Genomic DNA, 24,638 nt, shown 5'->3' on the forward strand with positions numbered 1-24,638 from the left:
CTCTTAATAAGTTAGCAATTAAAAAGATGGAAAGCTTATTAGTTGATGAATATTTTAAGGAAATGAAATCATGGCTAAGAATGAGCCATGACAACAAAAGCAATGTTATGAATTTAAATTAAAAGTAAGGGAAACATGTGGTTTAGACATAATGAATCCAATTGGAGCACAAAGAATCTAAAAACGCAACAACAACAATAAAAAACAACTATCTTATATTGTTTTTCACTGGTTGTTGACGTGCATTATTACTAGGCAGAAATTGTGGGACCAAAACCAGAAACGTAGCAGACGTGTGGTTTTCAAACTCGCTACTCCTAGTTACTGTCTCACTGATACAACATCAATTATGGTTGTTGGTTCTTGTTCAGAACCTTGACAAAACCAAACATCAAATTTCTTCCACAATTCGATAACAAGTGGCACCGCATCACACCATTCATCCATTTTCATGTGTCAAAACAAAAATTTGGATTAAGATTATGAATGAACCTTAATAAGAAATTTAAAGACATGATGAACATTAAGAAAAGTATAGTGTTTTGTTATGAAGAAAAAGATTGGGAATTGGTTTATCCAATTGATACACATTAATAATAATGAAGATATATATTTGTAGTGTTCTAACCCTAAATGCGAAAACGGAAAAGAAAATTGAAAAGAAATCCACACTTTGGTTAATCGCAGGATTACAACATACAATTCCATCATGTGTTGGGCTATTATGACTCGCCCCATCCCTCGTGCAATTCGCGGGGTAGCGTGAAGACACGTGCGAGGTTCGCATGTGCGGCCAGAATCAGCTTAGCTGGCACTCCGGAGATTTTCTCCAACCTCGCCAGATTCTGCCACGTGGCCACACTTCTGTCCCCACAAAATCTCAGGCCCAGCCAAAACGACGTCGCCGCGGCCACCCTGAACGGAAGCAAATTCCACTTTCCCAGGCACACGCTCAGAGCGTGCGACGCCACGCGGTTACCGTTCTCTCCTATCCCTAACCCTAAACCTATCTCTCTGCTCCATTTTGCGAACACCTCCTCCTGCTCCACCGATCCGACCTTCTCCCGTCGCTTCTTCGCTTCCCGAGACGCGTCGTCGGTCACCGAACTCGAAAAACTCCTCCTCCTTTTCTTCCCCGCCGCGCCGCGTGTCGCCTTAATCTTCTTCGTGGCGCAGGACTCGGAACTCGAGACGCAGGTGGAGGACGAAGGGAGAGAATCGCCGTCGTCGGAGAGAGCCTTCTCCGGCGAGCAGGAGGTGCAGGTGGATGGAAAGGTGGCGCCGGCGGTGTAGATTCCGGTGGAACGATTGCATTTGGCGCAGATGCGACGACGGAAGTGGCGAGCGACGAGGAAGTTCGCGGCGTGCACGGCGGCGTCGCAGTCGCCGCAGAGAAATGCGGAATCGGAGGGACAATAGAGAGAAGCTTGGTTATCGCAAAGCTCGCAAGCCTTGACCATCGTCACAACAACCTTCCTCGGAACGTTAACTTCAAAAATAACAAAAAAAAAGAAAATTGCAGTTGTTCAGTTTGGCGAATAGGGTTTGAGAAAAAAGTGAGAGAGATGAAGGCGAAAATTGCAGAGGGCGTGTTTGTGTTATGTACACAATGTTAGGGACAGTGTCTCATATTAATACCCCTCGTGACGAACATAGCATAGCATATTTAAAATAAGTAACGCAACCAAAAAAACTATGCCTTTTGCTTTCCAATGCTTATTTCTGTCCTTTTGTTTTACTTGTGGCTACGAATGTGAGAGCTCCTCAATTCTTCACCCTAACAGTTAAACACCATACATCCATCCATGCATGCTTTCATACTTTCATACTTTCATACATACATGCATAACACATCAGCCATCCTTTTGTGGACATGCTTAATTATAAAATATATATCTTTTCAATCAAACATTAATATACCATTTACCACCTCTAATCATTACAACATCATGTCAAAAGCAAGATATATATAAATTATAAAAAAAATTAATGTAATATATCAAATTAACAACATTGTCTATTGTTTTAGGTACACGATCGATCCAAAAAATTGTCAATTCAAATTTATAGTTTTGGAAAAAGTAAACAATTTTTAACTTTTAAAGGCGATAGATTGAACTTTTATAGCTAGTTATATTTTACTTATCGAAACGAAACAAAGGAAATAGAGGAAAGAAATCCGAATGTTTTTGATTTGATTTTTTTTCTATTTGTTTCGTATACACTTTACTAATATAGGTTTTAACTACAATAATAATGTATGAAACAATCAACGTGCTATTATAACATTTGAAGTATCCACCCAATTAAAAAACTTGTGTGCCTAACACCCCTTTCTAAAACAAGGAAAAACACGAGGAAAAAATGTTTATATACCTAATATAACCAAGCTACAGCACGAGAAATATTCCTTCCCACCAATATTCTTAGCCTCTTCTTTTACACACTCAAAAAAAAAAACATTTATTAACATTAACTTTCGGAATAACGTTATCGAATAATCAATTTTCTTTTCGATAAAAAATTGTTTTCTTACTTATATTAATAAAAATAAAATAAAAATTGTTCTCTTAGTATTTTATTTTTCATATAATGCAGTGTTCTTTTAACAACGTAAAATGATTGAAACTGATTGAAAGAGTGACTTTTTCTGGTTTTTCGGTTATCTGAGTTTGCTACGTCTGTTTCTCGATCGTGCCTTTTATCCTTAGCATTCAAAACCTCGTCTCTCTCGAACTCTTTTTAATATTAGTTTTTTTTTCGATAGTTTCTAATATAATATTAGAAAATAATTTTTAAGTTTAACTCAATATTAATATAATGTTTGTATGTTACTTGTATATAATAATTTGACCTTATATTTTATTATAATAAATATTTAATATTTGATATTTTAAAATCGATAAAAGGTGGAAGCTAAAGGGTAAGAAAATAGAAGTGGTTGGTAATTAAGATGGAGGTGGAAAATATCTGGTTCTGTAGAGACTAAAAAAAAGAAAAATATCTGTATGAGAAATGGTGAAGAATGAGTACGAAACACGTCAGAAGCATTTTCCACCACAAATTTAATCTATCAGCGATTCTTCTCCACGTTCCATTTTCTTCATCATGAAAACATACACAAACCCTATTATTGCTTCATCAATCCAGAAAATAAGATTAAGAAAATGATGAAGTTTTAAGAAGTATAAAAGTGGAAATAAATAGTTCATTAATTATTTATGTCAAAGTAGAAAGGTGGTGTATATTGAGTTTGAAGTTTGAATGGAAGATGAAATTGAAAAGGGTTGTTGCAGTGGTTGCTTAGCTGAAGGAAAATTAAAAGGAACACTATGAAAGCTTCATCATCTAAAATAATATTTTAATTTTTAATTTTTTTATATTTATTTAACATTTTTTATTTTATTGCTTTTTCTATAATATATAAAAATTTAATTTTAGACGATGTGGTGACTTTCTGTAGTGTTCTTCTTGCTTTGTGCTTCAACCAGTTAAGAGTGAGTTTATTTCGAAATTAAACTTCTATTTATAAAGTTTATAATGATCTGACCAATTAATTTATCTCTTATTGATCATTAATGCAAATCTTAACCGATTGACCGTAATCGTTATGACATTAATTATGCTTGAGTGACCAAGAGACGCTTTCTTTCACATCCACTGGCTCGGTTTTGTCTCTCTAACTTGTCATCCTCTCCAATCGATTAACTTCAAACCCATAATAATAATTTTATTTTTATATAATATATTAAATAAATGTAAAAATATATCGTATTATCGTTTTTCATCGATGAATGTTGAACATTAGAAAGAAAATAGATGAAGTGGCAAGATCCGGAAGAACCGTAATAAATAAGGTATGTGTGAACCACATTCATGGATTGCACCAAACAAAACTAATGTTGTTCTTACCACCCTTCATTCTATTCTACATGTCTCCTTTTTCTTTTTTCCGTTTATACCTATTCTTCTACATGGTAAAATTGGTGAAAGAAAAAGATCATCTAACACTTAGGAGTACAATAGTTCCAAAAGGTAAACTTTTATATTTGTATGAGTGAAAAATAGTAAAAGATAGTGAAGAATAATGTATAAAAACTTATTGGATGTCAAAATATCAATTACGTACCATTAGTGAAATGGGTATATACATTTAAATTATTTTAAATTTGATTCACTTAATCTTTTCTTTAACATACAACACATGAAAATTTATTGGTTAAATTTGTTTGTAGTTCTTAAATTTAAACATAAAATTAAATCTTTTTATGTTTAAAATTTTGATATATTTTGATTTTCAAACTTAAAACAAGTGAACAAATATAATTATTTTAACTTAACATATTTTAATATTTCTTTTTACATGTTAAATTGTCTTTTAAGTTGATATTTGAGATTGAAAAACATAAAAAAAAAATATAATACACTATTGATTTAGAAGAATTATAATAATTTATTTTTTAAATTTAAAAATCAAATTAAATTAAAATTTCGATCATAAACAAATTTCGCTTTAAAAAATTTAAAATTTTAAAACTAGAAACATATTGAACACAGAAATATAATAAATTTGCCACATATCCTTTTAAGTTTTCCAATAAAAAATGTAATTTCCTCTTTAACGTACAACACATGTTAAAATTATATGCTAAAATTAGATACATATTTTACGTTTTTCAATACTAAATCTAATCTCCTCTTTTAACACATAAAAAAAAAAAAAACTCTATGATAAATTAGACACATCTTCTAAATTTTTCGATAATAAACAAAATATTTTCTTTAATATACAACACATGTCAACAACACTCTATGATAAATTAGACACATGTTTTAAACTTTCTGATACTAAACCTAATTTGTTCTTTAACATACAACACATGTCATAACTTTATGATAAGTTAGATACATATTTCCATTACTCAATCTTCTCTTTAACATACAACAAATGTCAAAACTCTATAATAAATTAGACACATGTTTTATGTTTTCTAATACTAATGTCCTTGTTAACATATAACACACCAAAACTCCACGATAAATTAGATACATATTTTAAGCTTTCTAAATCCAAACCTAATATGTTCTTTAACGTACCACACACCTCAAATTTCTATGATAAATTACACGCATGTTTTAAGCTTTCCAATTCTAAAGATAATCTTCTCTTTAACATATAATAACACATCAAAACTTTATGATAAATCAAACACATGTTTTACACTTTCCATTAAAAAAAGTACTTTTCTCTTTGTAATACAACACAACATAACTTACTCTTCTTTTTGTAATACAACACAACTCAATATAACGTTCAAGATGGGTTAATCAATGTTAAAGGACCTGTGTTCAGACGTCATTAAATAAATATCAAAATTTTGACAATTCATACATTTAGGTTATTGCATTTATTTACAACAATAACATCATAATATTGACAATTCTGTTATCTATTATTTTGGATTATTTTTAACGTTAACTTAATTTTTCGTTTTCTAACATTCAACGCATTATTTTTAACATTAATCTTTTGGTTTTTAACATTGAACAGGACGTTGTAGTCTTATTTTACACTAATGATAATTAACATTGTTATCAAACTTTCAAGTTAACTCGTAAATTCCTCGTACGAGTTTACGTTCCTAGACATGGTTTCCGAGTTAATTCGGAAGTAAACTCGTTTTCTGCATAAACTCGGTAGGATTGTGTAGAATTACGAGTTTGAAGCGATTTTGCGAGCTTGAAAAGGAGACAAATTAAGAAAAACGAGGTCGTTTGGAGTTTAGGATTTCATGACCTGATTGTCACTATCTCTCATGTCCTCTATCTCTCTATGGCACTGCTACAATTCTTTTTTTATTATATATTTAATAAAATGCATCAAAATTAATGACAATAATCCAAATATTTATGTTTTACAATATTTATTTTTATAAACAATATATTTATAAATTTTATTTATTTAAAATTATATAATTTTGTAGACTTCTTTAAATTAAGATATTATTTTTATAATTATTTTTATTTAAAGTAAAGTCTTACTAGTTTACGAATTTAATAATTAAGAATTAGGGTTGAAAAGATAAAGCGAAATCACGAGCAGAGTTTATAAATGATGAGAATATGTTTTTGAGTGGGACCTGAAAAGAGGTGGAAGTGGAGAGGGTTTATTAATATGATATCCACATGGAGGAAGGCAATAGCCTCAACTTTGGTTGCACCAAACAAGAGCCACAAAAACATTTCATGTTTTCGAAAGAAATAATGAAAAAAAATCTGAATGGTACGATAATTTTTGTGACACAGAATGAATTTACCTTTTCCTTTTGAAAGTGACACAAGAAAATTACCAAGGGGAAGAGATCAATGGAATGACGATATTTTCTTTGGGTACATTGTGTGATATGATGCTACGTGTTACAAACGAGCATTTTATGGTGTGGCCGAAATTGAGGTGCTCATCATTTGGTTTCAATGTTTTTGGGAATTGTGCTTTGAATGAAATGTGTGATTGTGAGGCTCTTCTAATAGGAGAGTATAGAGAACATTGTGTGGATGATTACCAAACTTTATGTATAATTTTTATATTTTTATTTTAAAATAAATAAATATATTTAATTTTGAAATTTAAATTTTAAATTTCAAAATTTCTTTGTAAACGTTTTCTATATTTGAATTGATTTTTACGATATTTTACATCAATATATTAGATTTAAAGAACATAAATAAAATAAAATATGCATTATCATTACTAAATTAAAATAAATGTATTCTATTATTTACCTTATACTGTATTAATGGAAACAAATGCTCTTATGCATAAAGATGTTTTATTTGTTAGTTAACTTGACTGATCGCAAATTCAAGTAAGTTTAAATTAAAAGAAAAATTATTTTATTTTAATTGTGGATCAAATTAAATGAAGCTTACTTAACCCATATGTTAAAAAGGTTCTGATTTGATTCGCAACCCACCATCTTATCACTTTTTTCCAAGTTTTTTACAATTATTTACTAGTTCTAATTACTATTAGAGATGTTTGAATAGTTTGAATGTTTAATTTCTTTGTAAAATTATGTAACTTAATACTTTGATTTTCATTTACTATTTTTATTATTGAAAGTTCATCAATTAGAGATATGTCAATTCATAATATATAAGTAAATGCAAACTCTATCTTACAAGTTGGTTTTGTAAGATTGAGTTAGGTTTAAAATTTATTTCTTAACATCATATTAGAACCATGAGTAAACTGTTATCGGATCACTAATTAATGTTTAGTCTCACCTACGAGAAGTATATATCTCCACATAAGAGAGTTTATTGAAAGTCCCACATTGATTATAGATAAGGTCAATTCACAAAATATATACGGGGTTTGCTAACTTGTGTACGCATGTTTTTCAGATGGTACATTTTAACAATGTGTACCGAGTTTTAGTAGATAAAAATACCCTAATATATCATGGATTCTAAGTTTTAAGATTAAGGGTATTTTAATAATTTTCATTTTCAAAACTAAAAAAAAAAAAAACCAAACCGTTGCTCACCTCCCTTATTCCTTTCAACCCTTTCTCTTTCATCTCTCTCACTCCAACATTTTATCAACCCTTTCTCTTTCATCTCTCTCACTCCAACATTTTATCTGTCATCGCTATTGTAGCCCCAAATGAAAAAAAATCAGAAACACTTGCTATTAAACAATTTCTTACAAAAAAAATATGATTTTATAATGAGTTTTCATTTCATAATTTTTGTCTTGTCTAATTTTATCTAATTTTTACAAGCATGATGACATCTGAAGGAATTGGTAATTGGCCTGGAAAAAATTAGAAACACTTACTGTTAAACAATTTCTTACAAAAAATGATTTTATAATGAGTTTTCATTTTATAATTTTCGTCTTATCTAATTTTATCTAATTTTCAAAAGCATAATGACATTCGAAGGAATTGGTATTTGGCCTGGAAGTATTTTTTAGAGATGATGATTCAACATCCGCAGATGATTTGAAGTTAGAGAGGTTAGTGAAAATGATGAAATTGAAGAGATCTTGAATGAACCTTTCCCTGAAGGAGAATATGTCAACGACTCAACTCTTTACAAAAAACAAATTGTTTAACAACGAGTATTTTTTTTCAGTTGAGACTAGTGTAGGGATGATAGAGAAAATGTTGGAGTGAGAGAGATGAAAGAGTAAGGATCGAGAGGAATGATGGAGGCGAGCAAGGGTTTGGGGGTTTTTTTTTTTCTTTTTTTAGTTTTGAGAATGAAAATTATTAAAATATCCTTAACCTTAAAACTTAAAGTCTATGATATATTAGGATATTTTTGTCTACTAAAATGCGATACACATTGCTAAAATGTACCAACTGAAAAACAGGCATACACAAGTTAGCAAACCCATATATATATATAATGGAAAAAACATTTGGTGGGGCTTAGCCACAAACTTGTTAGCATACCTTCGGAGAAGGAGCAAATCCTTACGAGTTCCTTGAACAAAATTAAATGTGTTAAGTTGGACCTTGAAAAAACTAAGAGGGTATTTGTTCATGTTTTCATCAGTTTTTTTGTTAACTGTTCTAATTATACAGTACTTATAATTTGTCTTTAATGCAAGTGTCAAGTAAATTGAATTTGAGGGCATCAAAGAGTCAAGTAAATTGCTTTTAGGTAATATTTTACATTCCAACATTTTATATGTACGGATTAATATTTTCCAAATATTGAATTCAATAAAAAGTTTAAAGAATAATTCTGATGTATTATTTCAAATAATAGAGTACCATATATATACATACAAGGATCCTATAATCCTTCATCTATTAAAGGAAAGACATGTGCACAAATCTGCACAAATTATAATAATATCTAAAATATAATTAACATAATATTTGATTGCCTAATATCCTTTAATAGAATATTTGGCATATCTTAACACCCCGCTTAAGTTGGTGCATGGATATCACACATTCCCAACTTGAATAGAGACTCATTAAACAATCTTCTTGACACTCCTTTGGTGAGAACATCATCCAACTGTAACTCTGATCTTACAAAAGGAAAGGAAATTATTCCAGCTTCAATCTTCTCTTTGATGAAATATCTATCAAACTCCACATGCTTTGTTCTATTATGTTGAACATGATTATGAGCAATTGCAATAGCCGAAGTATTGTTACAGTACAAACTCATAACTTCATTTGGTTTAAATCCCAAATATGATAGCACATTTTTAATCCACAAAAGTTCACATACACCTAGTGTCATGCCTCTGAATTCTGCTTTAGCACTAGATCTTGCTACTACAGCTTGTTTTTTACTCCTCTAAGTTACAAGATTCCATCCTACAAAAGTAAAGTGTGATCAGAGTTACTTGCTATATAGCCAAAAGCCTTCATAGACTTGGTAAACCTTCCAAACCATGCTCTTGGGGAATTTTTTATCCATATAGAGCCTTCTTTAATTTGCAAGCCTTCATTCCATTTGAATTTGTCATGCTTGGTGGAGAATCCATATAAATTTTTTCTGAAATTTCTCCATGTAGGAAAGCATTTTTCACATCAAATTGTAGAAGAGGCCAATCTTGGTTTGCAGCTAGCGACAAAAGTATTCTCACAGTATTGAGCTTTATGCTTAATTGTAAAGACCCATTTGCAGCCCACAATTTTCTTCCCTCTTGGTAAGGACACAAGATCCCAATTATTGTTTTTTTCTAAAGCCGCCATCTCCTCAACCATTGCTTCGGTCCATCTAGGATCTGTCAAAGCTTCCTGTACATTACTAGGAATAGAAATTGAAGATAATTGAGATACAAATGATGCATATGATTGAGATAACCTGTGAGATGACACATATTTACTAATGGGATATTTAACTTTGGCTTGGAGGTCTGGTTCATATTTAGCTGGAGGTTGACCACGGTTAGAACGAGGTGGAAGATTATATTGAACAGTAGTAGACTCAGTGTTTGGTATGCTGGTGGTTTCAGGCAGACAAGAATAAATTTCATCTAAATTAGTATTATCAGAGATAGGATCAAAAGGTACCTCTGAAGAGTCAAATTGAACCTGTGGAGAAGATTGAGCCAATTGGTTATGATCAGAAGACACTGGATAATCCAGAATAGAAGTGTCCATATTTAGAATTGGCTCACTTGCTGCAGAATGATCCTCACACGATAATATATCTTTATAATCAAACATACCAACATCATGATTATGCACTTCACTTTCATTGCCTCCCTGAAGTGGAGAATCAACATAAAAAAATTCATGCTCATTAAATGTCACATCCATAGAAATATAAAATTTCTTTGATGGTGGATGGTAAGCATGATAATCTTTTTGAGTTCATCCATACCCAACAAAAACACATTTGATAGCCCGTTCTTCAAGCTTTGTACGTTGATATGGGTGTAAGTGAACATATATAACACATCCAAACATATGAGGTGGTAAATAAACTATGGGAGGAAGGATACAATGATCAGACAACTCATCATAAGGCCTTTGAAAGTTAAGCACACTAGAAGGGGTTCGATTAATTAAATATACGACAAATCTCACAACCTTACCCCATAAATGAGATAGGACATTACCATCTATCAAAAGTGATCTTGTCACCTCTAATATATGTCTATTTTTCCTCTCAGCCACTCCATTTTGTTGTGGTGAATAAGGACATGTAGTTTGATGCAAGATGCCTTTAAAGTTCATGAATTCTATTAATTTAGTCTTAAAATATTCCCCTTCCATTCTGATCGAATGACCTTAATAGATGTGTTAAATTGTGTAACAATCAGATGATAGAATGAACGAACCACATTACACACCTCACTTTTATGTTTAAGCAAATATACCCAGGTTACCCGAGTACAGTCATCAACAAAGTGATAAACCATTTTTTTTTCATTATGCGTAAATTGTGGGACAGGACCCCAAACATCTGTGTGAATTAATGAAAAAGGAAAATCAATTTTGTTATTGCTTAAAGGAAACACAACACGATGATTTTTTACCAAAACACAAGTTTCACAAAAAAAAAATCAGAAATATTGCATTTATGAAATAGTGATGGAAATAATTTTTTTAAATAACCAAAAGAGGGATGTCCCAACCGTTTATGCCACAACCAAATTTATTTTTTGTTTTTATCTTGTATGTGATCATTCACAAGACAAGCCAATCCTCTTTTATGGTTTTGTTGTGAGATATTTTCAAGATAATACAGTCCTTCACTCTCTCTACGACTGACAATTTTCTCCTTGGAATGGATGTTCTGAAAAGGACAATGGGTTGGGTAAAACAAGGCAACACAAGAATGTGATTTGGTTAACTTGCTGACGGAGATAATAAGATTACAGTTTAATGTAGAAACAAATAAAACATCATGAATCAATAAAGAGGGTGAGAGGGATTGTACCTATACCTTCAATAGGAGATGAGACCTCATTGGCATTAATAATAACAGTTTTAAAACAATTAGAGGAAAAATTAGTAAATATCTGAGGATCACAAGTCATATGATCAATAGCAACTGAATTAATTATCCAACTACTACCCTTAGAAACAACAGAAAGATTAAGAGCAGAGTTAGATAGACCTGACTTGGTCACAAATCCGACAACAGTAGAAATATAACTCTTGGAAGCATCGAAAGTTCCAGAATCATGTTTCTCCGATTGATTGTCATCGGAAGAAGCCATCAGAAATATTCAAATGTAAAAAAGCACTGATTCCTAAACTGTAGAGGATATCAATGTTTGGCTCTGATACCATAATAAAAGTCTAAAGAATAATTTTGATGTATTATTTCAAAGAATAGAGTACCATATATATACATAGAAGGATCTTATAATCCTTCATCTGTTAAAGGAAAGACATGTGCACAAATATGCACAAATTATAATAATATCTAAAATATAATTAATATATAATATTTGGTTGTCTAATATCCTTTAATAGAATATTTGACATATCTTAACAAAATTAGCATTCACAATATTCAACAATTTCAATGTTTATGACGTTTATCTTCTAATTGTTTATTTAAAATATTTCCTTGTAAGATAATGCATTTTCCAAATGTTAACCCCAACCCCATTTTGCAAACCAATGTATTTGTTCTTTAATGATCATCTAGCCTTTTTACTGATGTCTAATTTACTTTGGTTTAATGTTGTTTGAATTTCAGGGAGAAAAAAATAGAGAGATAAATCAAACCCGATTTAAGTAACTAAAAGAAAAATAATGTAAATGACAAAAAAATCCATTGGTGAAAAAATAAATTATAACGACTTTTATGCCGGTTGAAATCTACCAAATATAAAAGGTGACGCGATAATATAATTGTAAATAAGATAATATTTTTTATACCATTTGTAATTATAATAAGTATAAAAAGTTAATACTATGACATTTTTGTAATAAAGAAGAAAATTTTCTATATTAGATATAGTTATAACGAGTATAAAAAATGAATGAGGTGATATTTTTGGAATAAATAAGAATATACCAATTCTAATTATAACTAATATAGAAAATGAATGTAGTATTATTTTTATACTATGTAAGAAAAGTTTTTATATCGATTCTAATTATAACCGATATAGAAAGTAGTTTTTTATTTTTATTTTTTATTTGTAATAAGAGGGTTTCCAAATTTCTAACTCTTATTCCCCTTTCTTAGACTCACACCTCTTTCTCCTTCATCTTTTGTCAAGGTTGGCATCATTGTAGAGCTTGTGTTTGAGACCAATGTAGACATCTGCGAACAAAAGGTGACCATGTTTATATTTGTGTGGCATATATTGGTCTTTAAGCTAGAGGGGATGAATTAAATGACCATGTTACCTTTTTCAAGTCAGGTGCTCCCTTATGTTTCTTGTAAGCCACAAGAAATGTTTTTGTTCTGGTTTACCTGTTGTTGTGATGGTTCAATAATATAATAAGGTTGCATGCTATTATTTCCATTATGTTTATGGTGAGAAAGATTTTGTTTTGATGTTGCAAGTTGATTGCTTTTAAGAGGGGTGCATTTCCAACTGATAGTATTGCACTAAGGAAAGATGTCTTTGGGATTTTTAGGCTTCCGCAACAATGGTTGCATAAAATATTTTTCAACAACCATATATTAAACAAGTCAATCATAAATAATCAAGTGAATTTTAGACATTATTACTGTATTAGAAAATCTTGCTTACATATGATCATATGACTGAATTTTTTTTTATATTCAACTCATCGTATTATATCATGTTTGGATTTTTTACGTTGTTAAACCTAGGTACAAATACTGTATGTTGAAATTATTTACTTTAGTGACTAATTTTTAGATATTAAATAAATTTCTTACAATGAAGTAATATTTGAATTTTAATGTTCAGATTTGCAATAGTGTTTTAGGAAAAAAAATAGGATCAACAAAATAACAAGCACATTACCATCTGATTTATCTATAAATAATTATATATGAATAAATATGTAGATAATTACTTATACATAAATTCATAAAACCATGACTACTTTGTCTACGAATTTTTGTCTCTATGCAATCTATTGATACAACTATCTTACATATGGATTTTGTGAGTTATCTATAAATTTATTTGTAGTGATCCTTAATGGTGTGTTCACTTGAGGAAGTTTGGAGATGATTTGGGCGAGAGTAATTGAATAGATTTGAGAATAAATTTTTTGTTATTTATTATTTGAGTGAATTTGAAAGTAAAGTTTGTGAAAAGTAGTTTAAGATTTGACTGATGTGACATATAAAAAAAATTGTTTAATGAATAAAAATTGAAGATTACCAAAATATCCTTAATAGTAAAAATAATATAAAATTGTAATGATTAATATTATATATAATTATAAAAATTATTATAAGAAGAAAAAAATAAAAATTAATTTTTAACATATGAAAAAAAATGTATTATTATTATTATTATTATTATATATTAAGCTTATTTGAAATAGTTTAACCAAATACTATAAGTCAATGGTTAAGATGACCACAAAAATGTAATAGATTTTGCTTTTATAATATAATAAATTGGTGGACTTCAGGCAATGCCAAGCAAACTACCACGACACAACAAAAAGAAAAAAAAAAAAAAAAAGAGTATATTTAGCTAAATTAAAGGGCAACGATTGATAGGCTGAAAATCATGGAACCGAATAGCATGGAAGGTGAGAATCCATAGAACCGAAAACATATATCTACATGAATGCGGGAATTGAATAGTATGGAGGTGAGAACCGAATTCACAGTTCTCCTTGCGAATACACAAAGCGAGAATCGAATACTGTGGAAGAAGAACCGAATGACGACAGTGAATCGATCTCACAGAAGGGGAACTGAATACATTGGCCGAGAACCGAATACAGCTCCATTCAATTTTCTTTCTTGAGGTGGAACCCAAGATTGTTCCTCTGTAATAGAATACACATTTTAACGTGTTATTTTTTTCGTGGTATTTTAGAAAGTAACAAGAGTAGATATGATATTTTATTGAAAATCACACCAAAATAGCGAGATGATAAAAATAAGCAAATCTCACAAATTAGTATAATTCAATCGTCACAAATCAACCGAAATGAATAGGTCTTCATCGTAAATAATTTCTCGCATTTTCACTTAAAGAGTAACATTTGTTAGATTCTGTGCAGACTATGCAGAATGGAAATGAATTATGTAGAGAGTGTTTAACATAGAGGAAGAGAGAGAGCTAAAGGAATGAGTGAAATTCTTATTAACAAAGAATGAGTACAAGAACAATATTTAAACTGATACAGAGACTGAAAGTGAATAGACCGTTATTACAATTAGCACATTCAGATTAATGCCAACACACCCCCTTAATCTGAATCTATTAGTTTAATACCAAGCAACTTTCTAAGTTCATCAAATCTAGCTTGCTTCAAGGCTTTGGTGAAGACATCAACAACTTGATCATCTGTGTTGCAGTGAACCAGCTCCAATCTACCCTTGCTAACCTGATCTCGTATGAAATGAAACTTGGTTTCAATGTGTTTGCTCCTACCGTGAAAAACTGGATTTTTGGACAAGCTTATAGTCGATTTATTATCAACTGAAAGTTGCACCGGCTTGCTGTAATCAATCTTTAGTTCATCAAGCATAGTTTCCATCCAAACACATTGAAAAGCAGTCTCAGCAGTTGCAATATATTCTGCCTCACAAGAAGACAAAACAACCACGTTCTGTTTCTTGGAGCACCACGAGACTGCAACTCCCTTGTATCTGAAGAGATATCCAAACGTGCTTTTCTTATCAACCTTATCACTGCACCAATCAACATCACACCAAGCCTCCAGTGTTCCTCTAGAGTTGTCAGGATTCTTTGCAAAAAACAGGCCAAAATCAATAGTTACCTTTAAGTAACGCAATATATGTTTGGCAGCAGCTAGATAGGATTGCCTTGGCTCTTGCATGAATCTACTCACCAGCCTAACCCCATAGCAGATATCGGGTCTGCTGTTACAAATATATCTCAAAGAACCTACCATCTGTTTATATAATGTGGCGTCCGCCCTCTTCTCGTTTGGGTTATCTATCAGCTTCAAGTTTGCCATAATCGGTATTGTTGCACTGTTGCAATTCTCCATATTAAACCTTCTCAGCACATTACGAATATATCTTCTTTGACTAAGAAAAACTCCATCAACTGTCTGCACATATTCTAGCCCCAGAAAGTAGCATAAATTGCCAAGATCGCTCATCTCAAATTCGTCTTTTAACTTCTTAAATTCTTCAATCTCAATCACTGAATCTCCTGTGATGAGAAGATCATCTACATATAGGCATATCACTAACATACCTTGCCTTTCACCAGTTTTCACGTAGACTCCTGATTCAATTGAACATTTCTTGAATCGCAGTTTGAGCAACAATGCGTTGATGTGATTGTTCCAAGCACGAGGTGCCTGTCTTAGACCGTATAAGGCCTTATTCAGTTTGTAAACTTTTTGCTCTTCTCCTTTCTTCTCAAAACCTGGAGGTTGCATTACGTAAACTTCTTCCTCCAAAGGGCCATTCAAAAACGTTGACTTGACATCCATTTTACAGATTTTCCAATTTTTAATGTTGGCAACAACAAGCACCAGTCTCACAGTTTCCAGCCGAGCTACAGGAGCAAACACATCACTAAAATCGATTCTAGGTCTTCGTAGAAAACCTTTGGCAACCAATCTGGCTTTGAACTTCGCTATTCCACCATATGGTCTATGCTTGATTTTAAACACCCATTTAACCTCTATGGGTTGTTTATGTAGGGGTGGGTCTACTAGCTCTCAGGTTCTGTTTTTCTCAATGGCTTTTAGTTCTTCCAACATTGCATTTTTTCACTCCTTTATGTCGACTGCTTGCTCCCAAGTCAGTGCTTCTGTGTCAGTCAAGAATGCAAAATGCACAAGATCACCTGAGTCGGTTATATCACTATCTGCAAAGACTTCATGATCTATGAGTCTGGTAGATGGAAATCTTATCCTCTGAGATCTTCTGTTATTGACTCCATGGTCTGCAGGTTCAGCAATAGATGAGCTTCTATCTTCTAGCCAACTCGGGTTACAACCTGCTTCATTTTTAGCTTCAATCTTCTCCCATTCAAATGTTGTTGTCTCATCCACCAACACATCTCGACTAACAACAACTTGCTTCTTTGCTACATCATATAGTCTGTAGGCACCTGTTGGGTGATAACCGACTAGTATAAGCGTCTCGCACTTATCATCCAGCTTCTTCCTTCTTTCATCTGGCACATGTTTATAGCACACCGATCTAAAAATCTTCAAGTGATGCACGATAGGCTTCACTCCAGACCATGCTTCTTCAGGGGTGCAGTTTGGGAAAGCCTTGGTTGGACTTCTATTAAGGAGATATGCTGCAGTTGAGATGGCCTCTCCCCATAGACAATGTGGCAACCTTCTTCCTTTGATCATACACCTACCCATATCAAGCAACATTCTGTTTCTCCTTTCTGCCAAGCCGTTGTGTTGGGGTGTGTAAGGAGCTACTACCTCATGTACAATTCCTTTATTATCATAGAACTGCTTCATTTCTCCATAATTGAATTCACCGCCACCATCAGTTCTGAAAATCTTGATCTGCAGGGCCGATTGCCTCTCCACCATTGCACAAAATTTGTCAGAATATGAATATACTTCTTTTTTTTCTTTCAGCAAATAAATCCAAATCTTCCTAGTCCATTCATCTATAAAGATTAGGAAGTATTTATTACCTCCAAGTGAAGACACGTCGAAGGGACCACATACGTCTGAATGAACTACGTCAAGTGGCTGCTTCGCCCTTTTTGGTGCAGATCGCGTGAATTTTCTCCTAGCTTGTTTTCCAATTGCACACCCTTCACAAACCATAGTTGGGACATCTATCAGAGGTACTCCCAGCACCAATCCTTTGTTGTTCAATTCCCTCAGGCTTTTGAAATTCAGATGACCAAATCTATAATGCCAAGTCCATCTCTCTTCTTCATCATGCGCTGCTGATAAACACTTTATTGCAGCAATATTCAAGTTCACTTTGAACGTTCGATTCTTAGCCAGTAGTGCCTTGATTACCAAACGCTTTCTTTTATCAAACACTTCTATCAAATTCTGATGCATGTTCATCGTATACCCTTTCCCCAAAAGATGCCCAAGGCTCAACAAATTACTTTTCATCGTTGGGACATATAGGACATCATCCATGTAAGCCATTCGTCCATTCTTAGAGGTGATCAACACTCTTCCAACTCCTTCAGCAGTCACAGTACTATCATCAGCAAATCTCACGTCACTCTTCTTTCTTGGGTCAAGGTCTACAAGCCACTCTCTATTTCCAGTCATATGGTTGCTGCATCCGGTATCAAGATACCAACACATATCATTATCGGCACAGCCACTGTTATCACTTGTCAGCAATGCATGATCAACCTTTGTGGGACTCGCTGCATGATCCTTTTCTTCTTTATTTAGCACGTGTTCCACACAACTATTCACTGCATGGCGTTCTTTCTTTGCTTGCAACATGTCTTCAACGCTACAAACTTCACCATCTATGCAGCGACACCTATCTTCCACTATCTTCGCTTGCAACACGTCATCAGCGTTACAGACTTCATTGTTTTTGCAGCAACACCTGTCCTTCATTGTTAATTCACAGCTGTAACTTTCTTCAACACCCATCAAGACTACAAGATCTGATTCTGAATCACCATCATCTTGGGCTAAGTTCGCTGTTTCATCATTCTTACCTTTTTTGGATTCATTATGCCAACATTCGAAAGAATAATGTCTGAATTTACTGCATGTGAAACATTGAATGTTTCTTTTGTCAACGTTACTTCTTCCTCTTCCTTTTGAATATTTTCCGACTCTCCTGCCGCCCTTCTTATTTTCACTGCCTTCGTCTTCATCGTTTTGGTCAGCCCCACTCGAATTTCTGCCTCTAGCTCGACCTCTCCGAGTACGACCTCTACCTTTACCACGACCTTTGGGTTTGTGATCATTTATGCCTTGTAATGCTTGACTCACACCTTGATTTACACTTTTTTCTATATTTCTCCTTTCGACTAATCTTTGCTCAAACGCTTCTAATGAATTATGCAATTCCTCCACCCTCATATTCTCGAGATCTTTGCATTCTTCTATGGTCAAAGCTATATGATCGTATTGAGGGGTTAATGTTCTGAGTATTTTCTCTACAATTTTCTTGTCTTTCACTACCTTGTCACACGCTCTCATTGCATTCACAATCAATTGAATTCTTCCAATGTATTCGACAATTGTTTCTTGCTCCCCCATGGCGAGAAGTTCATACTGCCTCTGTAGTGACTGCAATCTAATCTTCGTGACTTTTCCAGAATTGCCATAGCCATCTTGCAGGATATCCCAAATCTCCTTCGTCATAGTAGCCTTTGAAACTTTCTGAAAGATTGTCGCAGATATGCACTGGTGCAACAACATTCTAAAGTTGAAAAAAATTGGTAAAAAAGACTAAAATCAGAGTTTTCTAAAGTTGAAGGACTAAATTGTACCATAGTTTGAAAATGGACTAAAACCAAAATCGCCCCAAAGTATAGGGACTAAAAACATATTTAACCCATTAATTGTTGATATTAATTAATACAAATAAATTATAAAGGGAGAGAAAAGAAAAGATTAATAATAATTATAATTATGGGAACAAAGTTATTACTATTTATTTAGTAATTAATTGAAAATCAAATTAATTTATTGAAAGATAAATTAATTTGATTTAAAAAGGAAGGAATGAGATTTAAAGAGAAGTAATGAGATGATTAATTAAAATAATAAATGAATTATTATTTTGAATTAATATTAAATTATATTTATTTATAATTTGTTGTTTGAATGGCTGTTTTGGTTAAGTTAATTATCTGATGCATTGTTATAATTTTAGGCTAATGAGTTGATATGATGTATATATTTTGGTGCACTTATAATAACCATTATTTAATTTAAACTTTGGAAACTTCCTTAGTAGAAAAATGTTTAATAATGTGTGGATAGTGAAATTTACATGCATATCGAAAGGTGCAATGTTTGGGTTTGGATGCTATTATTTTTGTAGAAACGGTATGCTAATATAGATTGGTTATTATGGAGTTAAGCTGACAATTTCTTTTATTAACGGATTGGAAAACTATTTTATGTGTGATGTTGAAATGTACAGGATGTGTTGGTGATTATTTTATATGCTTTTGGTGCATTATAAATAAGCATATATGAGTTTTTTTTTTTTTTATGAAAATCCAATCAAAGAAGAATTTTGACGGTAGGTACATTTTGAAGCTAAGATATTCAATGTTAATTTAATGATAATTTAGCTTATGTGAAATAAGGTGAATATGATTGGTAGAATTGAATGACATGTAATGAAATTGTCGCCAGGACCAAATTGTTTCTAAGATCAAAATTTGAAATGAAAGATATGAGTGAAAGTGTTAGAATCATAAGGAAGGGAGATAGTATATTACTATCCCAAGAACAATACATTGAGAAACTTCTTAAGAAGTTTGAGTATTACGATTTCAAACCCGTGAGTACCCCTTATGATGCTAACTCTAAATTAATGAAAAATAGAGAAGAATCATTATCTCTACCTTAGTATGCCCGGATAATTGGGAGCTTACTGCACTTGATGAGCTTTTCTAGACTTGATATTGCTTATGCAGTAGGTAGACTGACTAGGTACACTCAATGTCCAAATCAAGAACATTGGGATGCACTTTCCAGACTTATGAGATACTTAAGAGGTTCAATGGATTACGCCATTGAATATAGTGGATTTCCCATTGTACTAGAAGGATACAGTGATGCTAACTGGATCTCTAATTCAGATGAGACAAAATCCACTAATGGTTATGTATTCACACTTGGGGGTGGTGCGATTACATGGAGATCAGCCAGACAAATAATTATTGCAAGATCAACAATGAAATATGAGTTTGTCGCTCTTGAGATGGCTGGTAGTGAGGCTGAGTGGTTGAAAAACTTCTTAGCAAACATTCCACTAGGAATGAAACCAACCCCATCGGTGTCTGTAACTGTGATTGTCAATCAGCAATAGCTATAGCTAAAAATAAGAATTACAATGGAAAGAATAGACATATCCAATTGAGACACAATTTGGTGAAGCAGCTACTAAAGAGTGGAACTATTTCCCTTGACTATGTGAAGTCAGAACGGAATCTAGCAGATCCTCTGGCAAAACCCTTGGGAAGAAATATGATTTTAGAAACATCGAGGGGAATGAGGCTTAAGCCACTTGCAAACAAACAAGTGATGGTAACCCAACCTTTGTGATTGGAGATCCCATGAATAAGGTTCATATGGGTAAAAACAAGTCACTTGTTAGTTCTGATAGCACTAAATTGATTTTAATCAATTATGTCCCTTCTTATGGTGTGTGTGAAAGTGCTAGAGACTGCATTATTGAGAGGCTAAACTTTGTTATTAAAATTCTATGTGGTGAAAGAATTTTAATTTAAACAAAGTTTTTAATGATTTTCATATCCCTTATGGGTGGTGTATGATTTGCAGCATACACTTGATGAAATCACCTATATGAGTGTCAAGTGGGGCCGCTTGCATGAGATCTTGGCATGATCTCTAGAGCACTCATGAATACTGGGAACGCGCATGGCCTAGTAAGCGCAACACAGCGATAACAGCAAGGATTGTGGGGGTGTATTGTGATTGATAAACCTCTAACACACATCAAATGTCTTTGGTTCATATAGTTTGCTATACCAATTACACTGTGTGTTAAGTTTCTTAATCTAAGACTGGTTCATATAGCTTGCTATACTAGTTCTGATGCATTACATCTTGTGAAACCCAGAATAATTTTTTTTTTCTTCTTTCGTTTGTATATATATTTTGCAATATGTGGGGGATTGTTATAATTTTTGAATATAATATTGCAAAATATCTATTTTTGAACATTATTAAAAATAACAATTTTCTAAGAGATATTTTAGGTCATGGGCCTAATCCACTTTCTCCACTACAAAACACCAAGTTGACTCTTTATCTTTAGTTTTCTTCTTAGTTTTCATTCTCTCATCCTCTCTTCTGAGTTTTTCATTTTCTTTCTTCTTCTCTTCTAAAAATTATTCTGGGTATAAACTCTATCAGAGTTTCTTGCTAGTTTTGTAATCCTCGAATATTTTCGAGAAGTTCCTGTTGTATCCTGGGGGACTTGCGCAATACACCGCGGATAAGTCCTTAAGGACAGTGATCTACACGGCTAAGGAAATTGTGGTATGAGATTTTGTAAGCATTTTAACAACACTTATATAGCAATATTATCTACGACTTTTTATTCTTGATTATATAATGAGTTTTGTTTATATTTAATTTAGAGTGTATAATAAAAGCATTTTATATTTTTTTAAGCAACGTGTTAAGAAGTGTAGAAAGTTATAAGCAATAATTATTAAAATGTGGATAATTTAGATCATATTTTTAAAATTGTGGATTCTTTATATTTCATATTTAAAAGTATACATAGTTTAAATCATCTACTTTAAATCGTGAGTAATTTAATTTTAAATATTTTAGATTATAATTTTGTATCTCTATAATAATGAAATTGTTGCAGGGTGTATCAATTGTATTGTGATGGAGTTCAAGTGGACCAAGTCATAATCTAATAGGAATTGTTTGTATCTTGACTATTAGTTATAACTTTTGGTTTAATTATAAGCATTCAATCCAACAATTAATATTAGACTTAAGGTCATGAGTTTGCGTTAATTGGTCTTGTGGTGGTTAAGTAATTATGGTCTAAATCTAAACATGATGATAGGCTCCTCTTAGCTATATGACTCAAGCAAGGTATATGAGCCAAATGGTGAGTGGTATGTGGAAGCTATGGAAAGTTGGGGGATATAGCTTGATTTTGGTGAGATATTGGTAGTGAGATGATTGTGTTTAGGTGATCTTAAGAGAGGTTGGGCCAACTCAAGAGGAACGGTGGCTAGAATAAACCTAAAATGGATGTTTTAGCCTTTGGTGACCTAAGAGAATAGTATAGCACAAATTTGACAGTATAACAATACTAAATTCAAAGGTAGTTTTTCCATGGGAAAGACACTTCTATTTATAAGCTTCGGTAACTTTAAAGATATCTTTAAATTGTAGAAGCAAAACCCTAACATTATAACTTGGAGACCAAGGCAAATTCTCCTCCATTAGGAGAAAGACATATGCCCATTATTCAAGTGAAATCCTCTCCATTAAGAGAGTGTCACATGACCACTAATATCCATGAGGAACATATTAAGTGGTCACTACTCTTCCAACGATGAAAGACCAAAAAGCCCTCAACCTTGGAAAGTAAGCCTTCTTGTTTAGGTGCATGTTGCTTGATAGTCAACCACAAAATGCACCTCACCTCTAGGTTATCTCCAAGCCTAAAAACCCTACACTACTTGGCCCAAAAGGAAATCTTATATTACTAGGCCCATAATACAATATCTAAAATAAATATACTTTACTAAAGACTCACTAATGGTTCATGATGATAAGAGTTTGGGCTTACCTGCCACAAATAATTCCAAATCTTCTTGAATGTGTTTGGTCATGGCTAAGGGATATGCTATCATTCCCTCCTTCTTGGAAATGATTTGTCCTCAAATCTTCATGTTCTTTCTTAGCGATCTTAATTCGTTAATTTGTTTATTATCGTTTGAAACCTATTGAACATAACATGTATGCTTTCAATGTTTAACATAATAATAACTCGTACTGCCTAGTCAACAAGCTCAACTTTTTTTTTTATTTCATTCGAACCTTCATATGTGATCACACATTAAAGAATTTCTAGTTTTAGAATTAAACAAATACATTTGTTTTTATCATCACACCATCTCCTTCTATTCAAAGGTTCACTACCTATAATTACCTTTCTCAACCACATCTCACACGCTTATGTGATAGAATTAAAAAAAATGCAATTATTTTTTTTTTCCAATATCACTAATCCAATTTTATTATCTCAATTTCAATATGGGATTATATTATGAAATAAAAAAATATACAAAAAATTATTTTTTAATTGATAATTTTAATTGAACAAAGTAATCTTCTGTGAATTTTGTGAAACTATCAAGAAGAAATTATTATTAAAGAGTGACATTATCTTTAAAATAAAAATTCTAATACAGAGAAAAAGAATAACTCATAATGGTAAGTTAAATAAATACAAGGATGAATAATTGAACTTTCTCTTAAAATTACAACTAAATATATAACTGTTTATTTTCATTTCTAAATTTATATATTCAACTTCTAAATTATATACTCAAATATGGATATAAGAATATGCAAACTCACATATTATATATATAAATTTATTATTTTTAAATAATCATCTCAATTCAATATTTTGGATTGAGCGTTTATTACTAAATAAATTATTATAATTATTAATTATAATTTCTTTTACCACAATTTATTGCAGACAGTTCTCTACAAAAAAATTATATCATTGATACCATAATATATAAATGGACAATCTTATACATAAAAAGATTATTCGAGAGATCATGTTAAAGTTTTCATTTAATAAAATCTGACTAATTATGTTTTTTCACTTAATTGTGTGTACAGAATTTTAATTTTTAGATAGGTATTTTCTTTTCTATTAATAGTTGTTATTTCACTTTATACTTTTAAGGTATGCTCAGGCCATATATATTTTTTTTGGTTAATTTTACTTATAATTAGTATAGTTTTTATCTTTCATTTACTAAAACATAAAATAAAAATATTCTAATGACAAAGACTAATATGACATAAAAAAATATATATAATATTTAATTCACAAATCTTATAATTGTGTTAATATATTTTTATTTTTTAATTTAAATATAAATTTAAAATTCATTCTTATTTTAAACTTTCATATATAATATAAAACTTTAAAAATAATAAATATAATTATCTTAATTCAATCACTTTACTTTCTACAATGATATAAAAATTATTTATACAATTTATTATATTTCAACTCAAATATCAACTTAAATCATAATTTAACACTAAAATAACTTAGGTATTTCTCTCAAGTTTAGAAACTAAAATTTGTTT

The 24,638-nt window shown here is 31.8% G+C and overlaps 1 protein-coding gene across 1 annotated transcript; it reads right to left on the reverse strand.

Moving 5' to 3' along the window:
* Window positions 1–264: 264 nt before the first annotated feature.
* LOC106752640 (B-box zinc finger protein 32) lies at window positions 265–1,706 on the reverse strand. The gene has a single exon (XM_014634352.2). The coding sequence runs from the start codon at window positions 1,458–1,460 to the stop codon at window positions 723–725; it is 738 nt and encodes a 245-aa protein (XP_014489838.1). The 5' UTR covers window positions 1,461–1,706; the 3' UTR covers window positions 265–722.
* Window positions 1,707–24,638: the final 22,932 nt, after the last annotated feature.

The sequence above is a fragment of the Vigna radiata genome, unplaced genomic scaffold, assembly GCF_000741045.1.
Source record: "Vigna radiata var. radiata cultivar VC1973A unplaced genomic scaffold, Vradiata_ver6 scaffold_153, whole genome shotgun sequence".
NCBI classification, from domain to species: domain Eukaryota; kingdom Viridiplantae; phylum Streptophyta; class Magnoliopsida; order Fabales; family Fabaceae; genus Vigna; species Vigna radiata.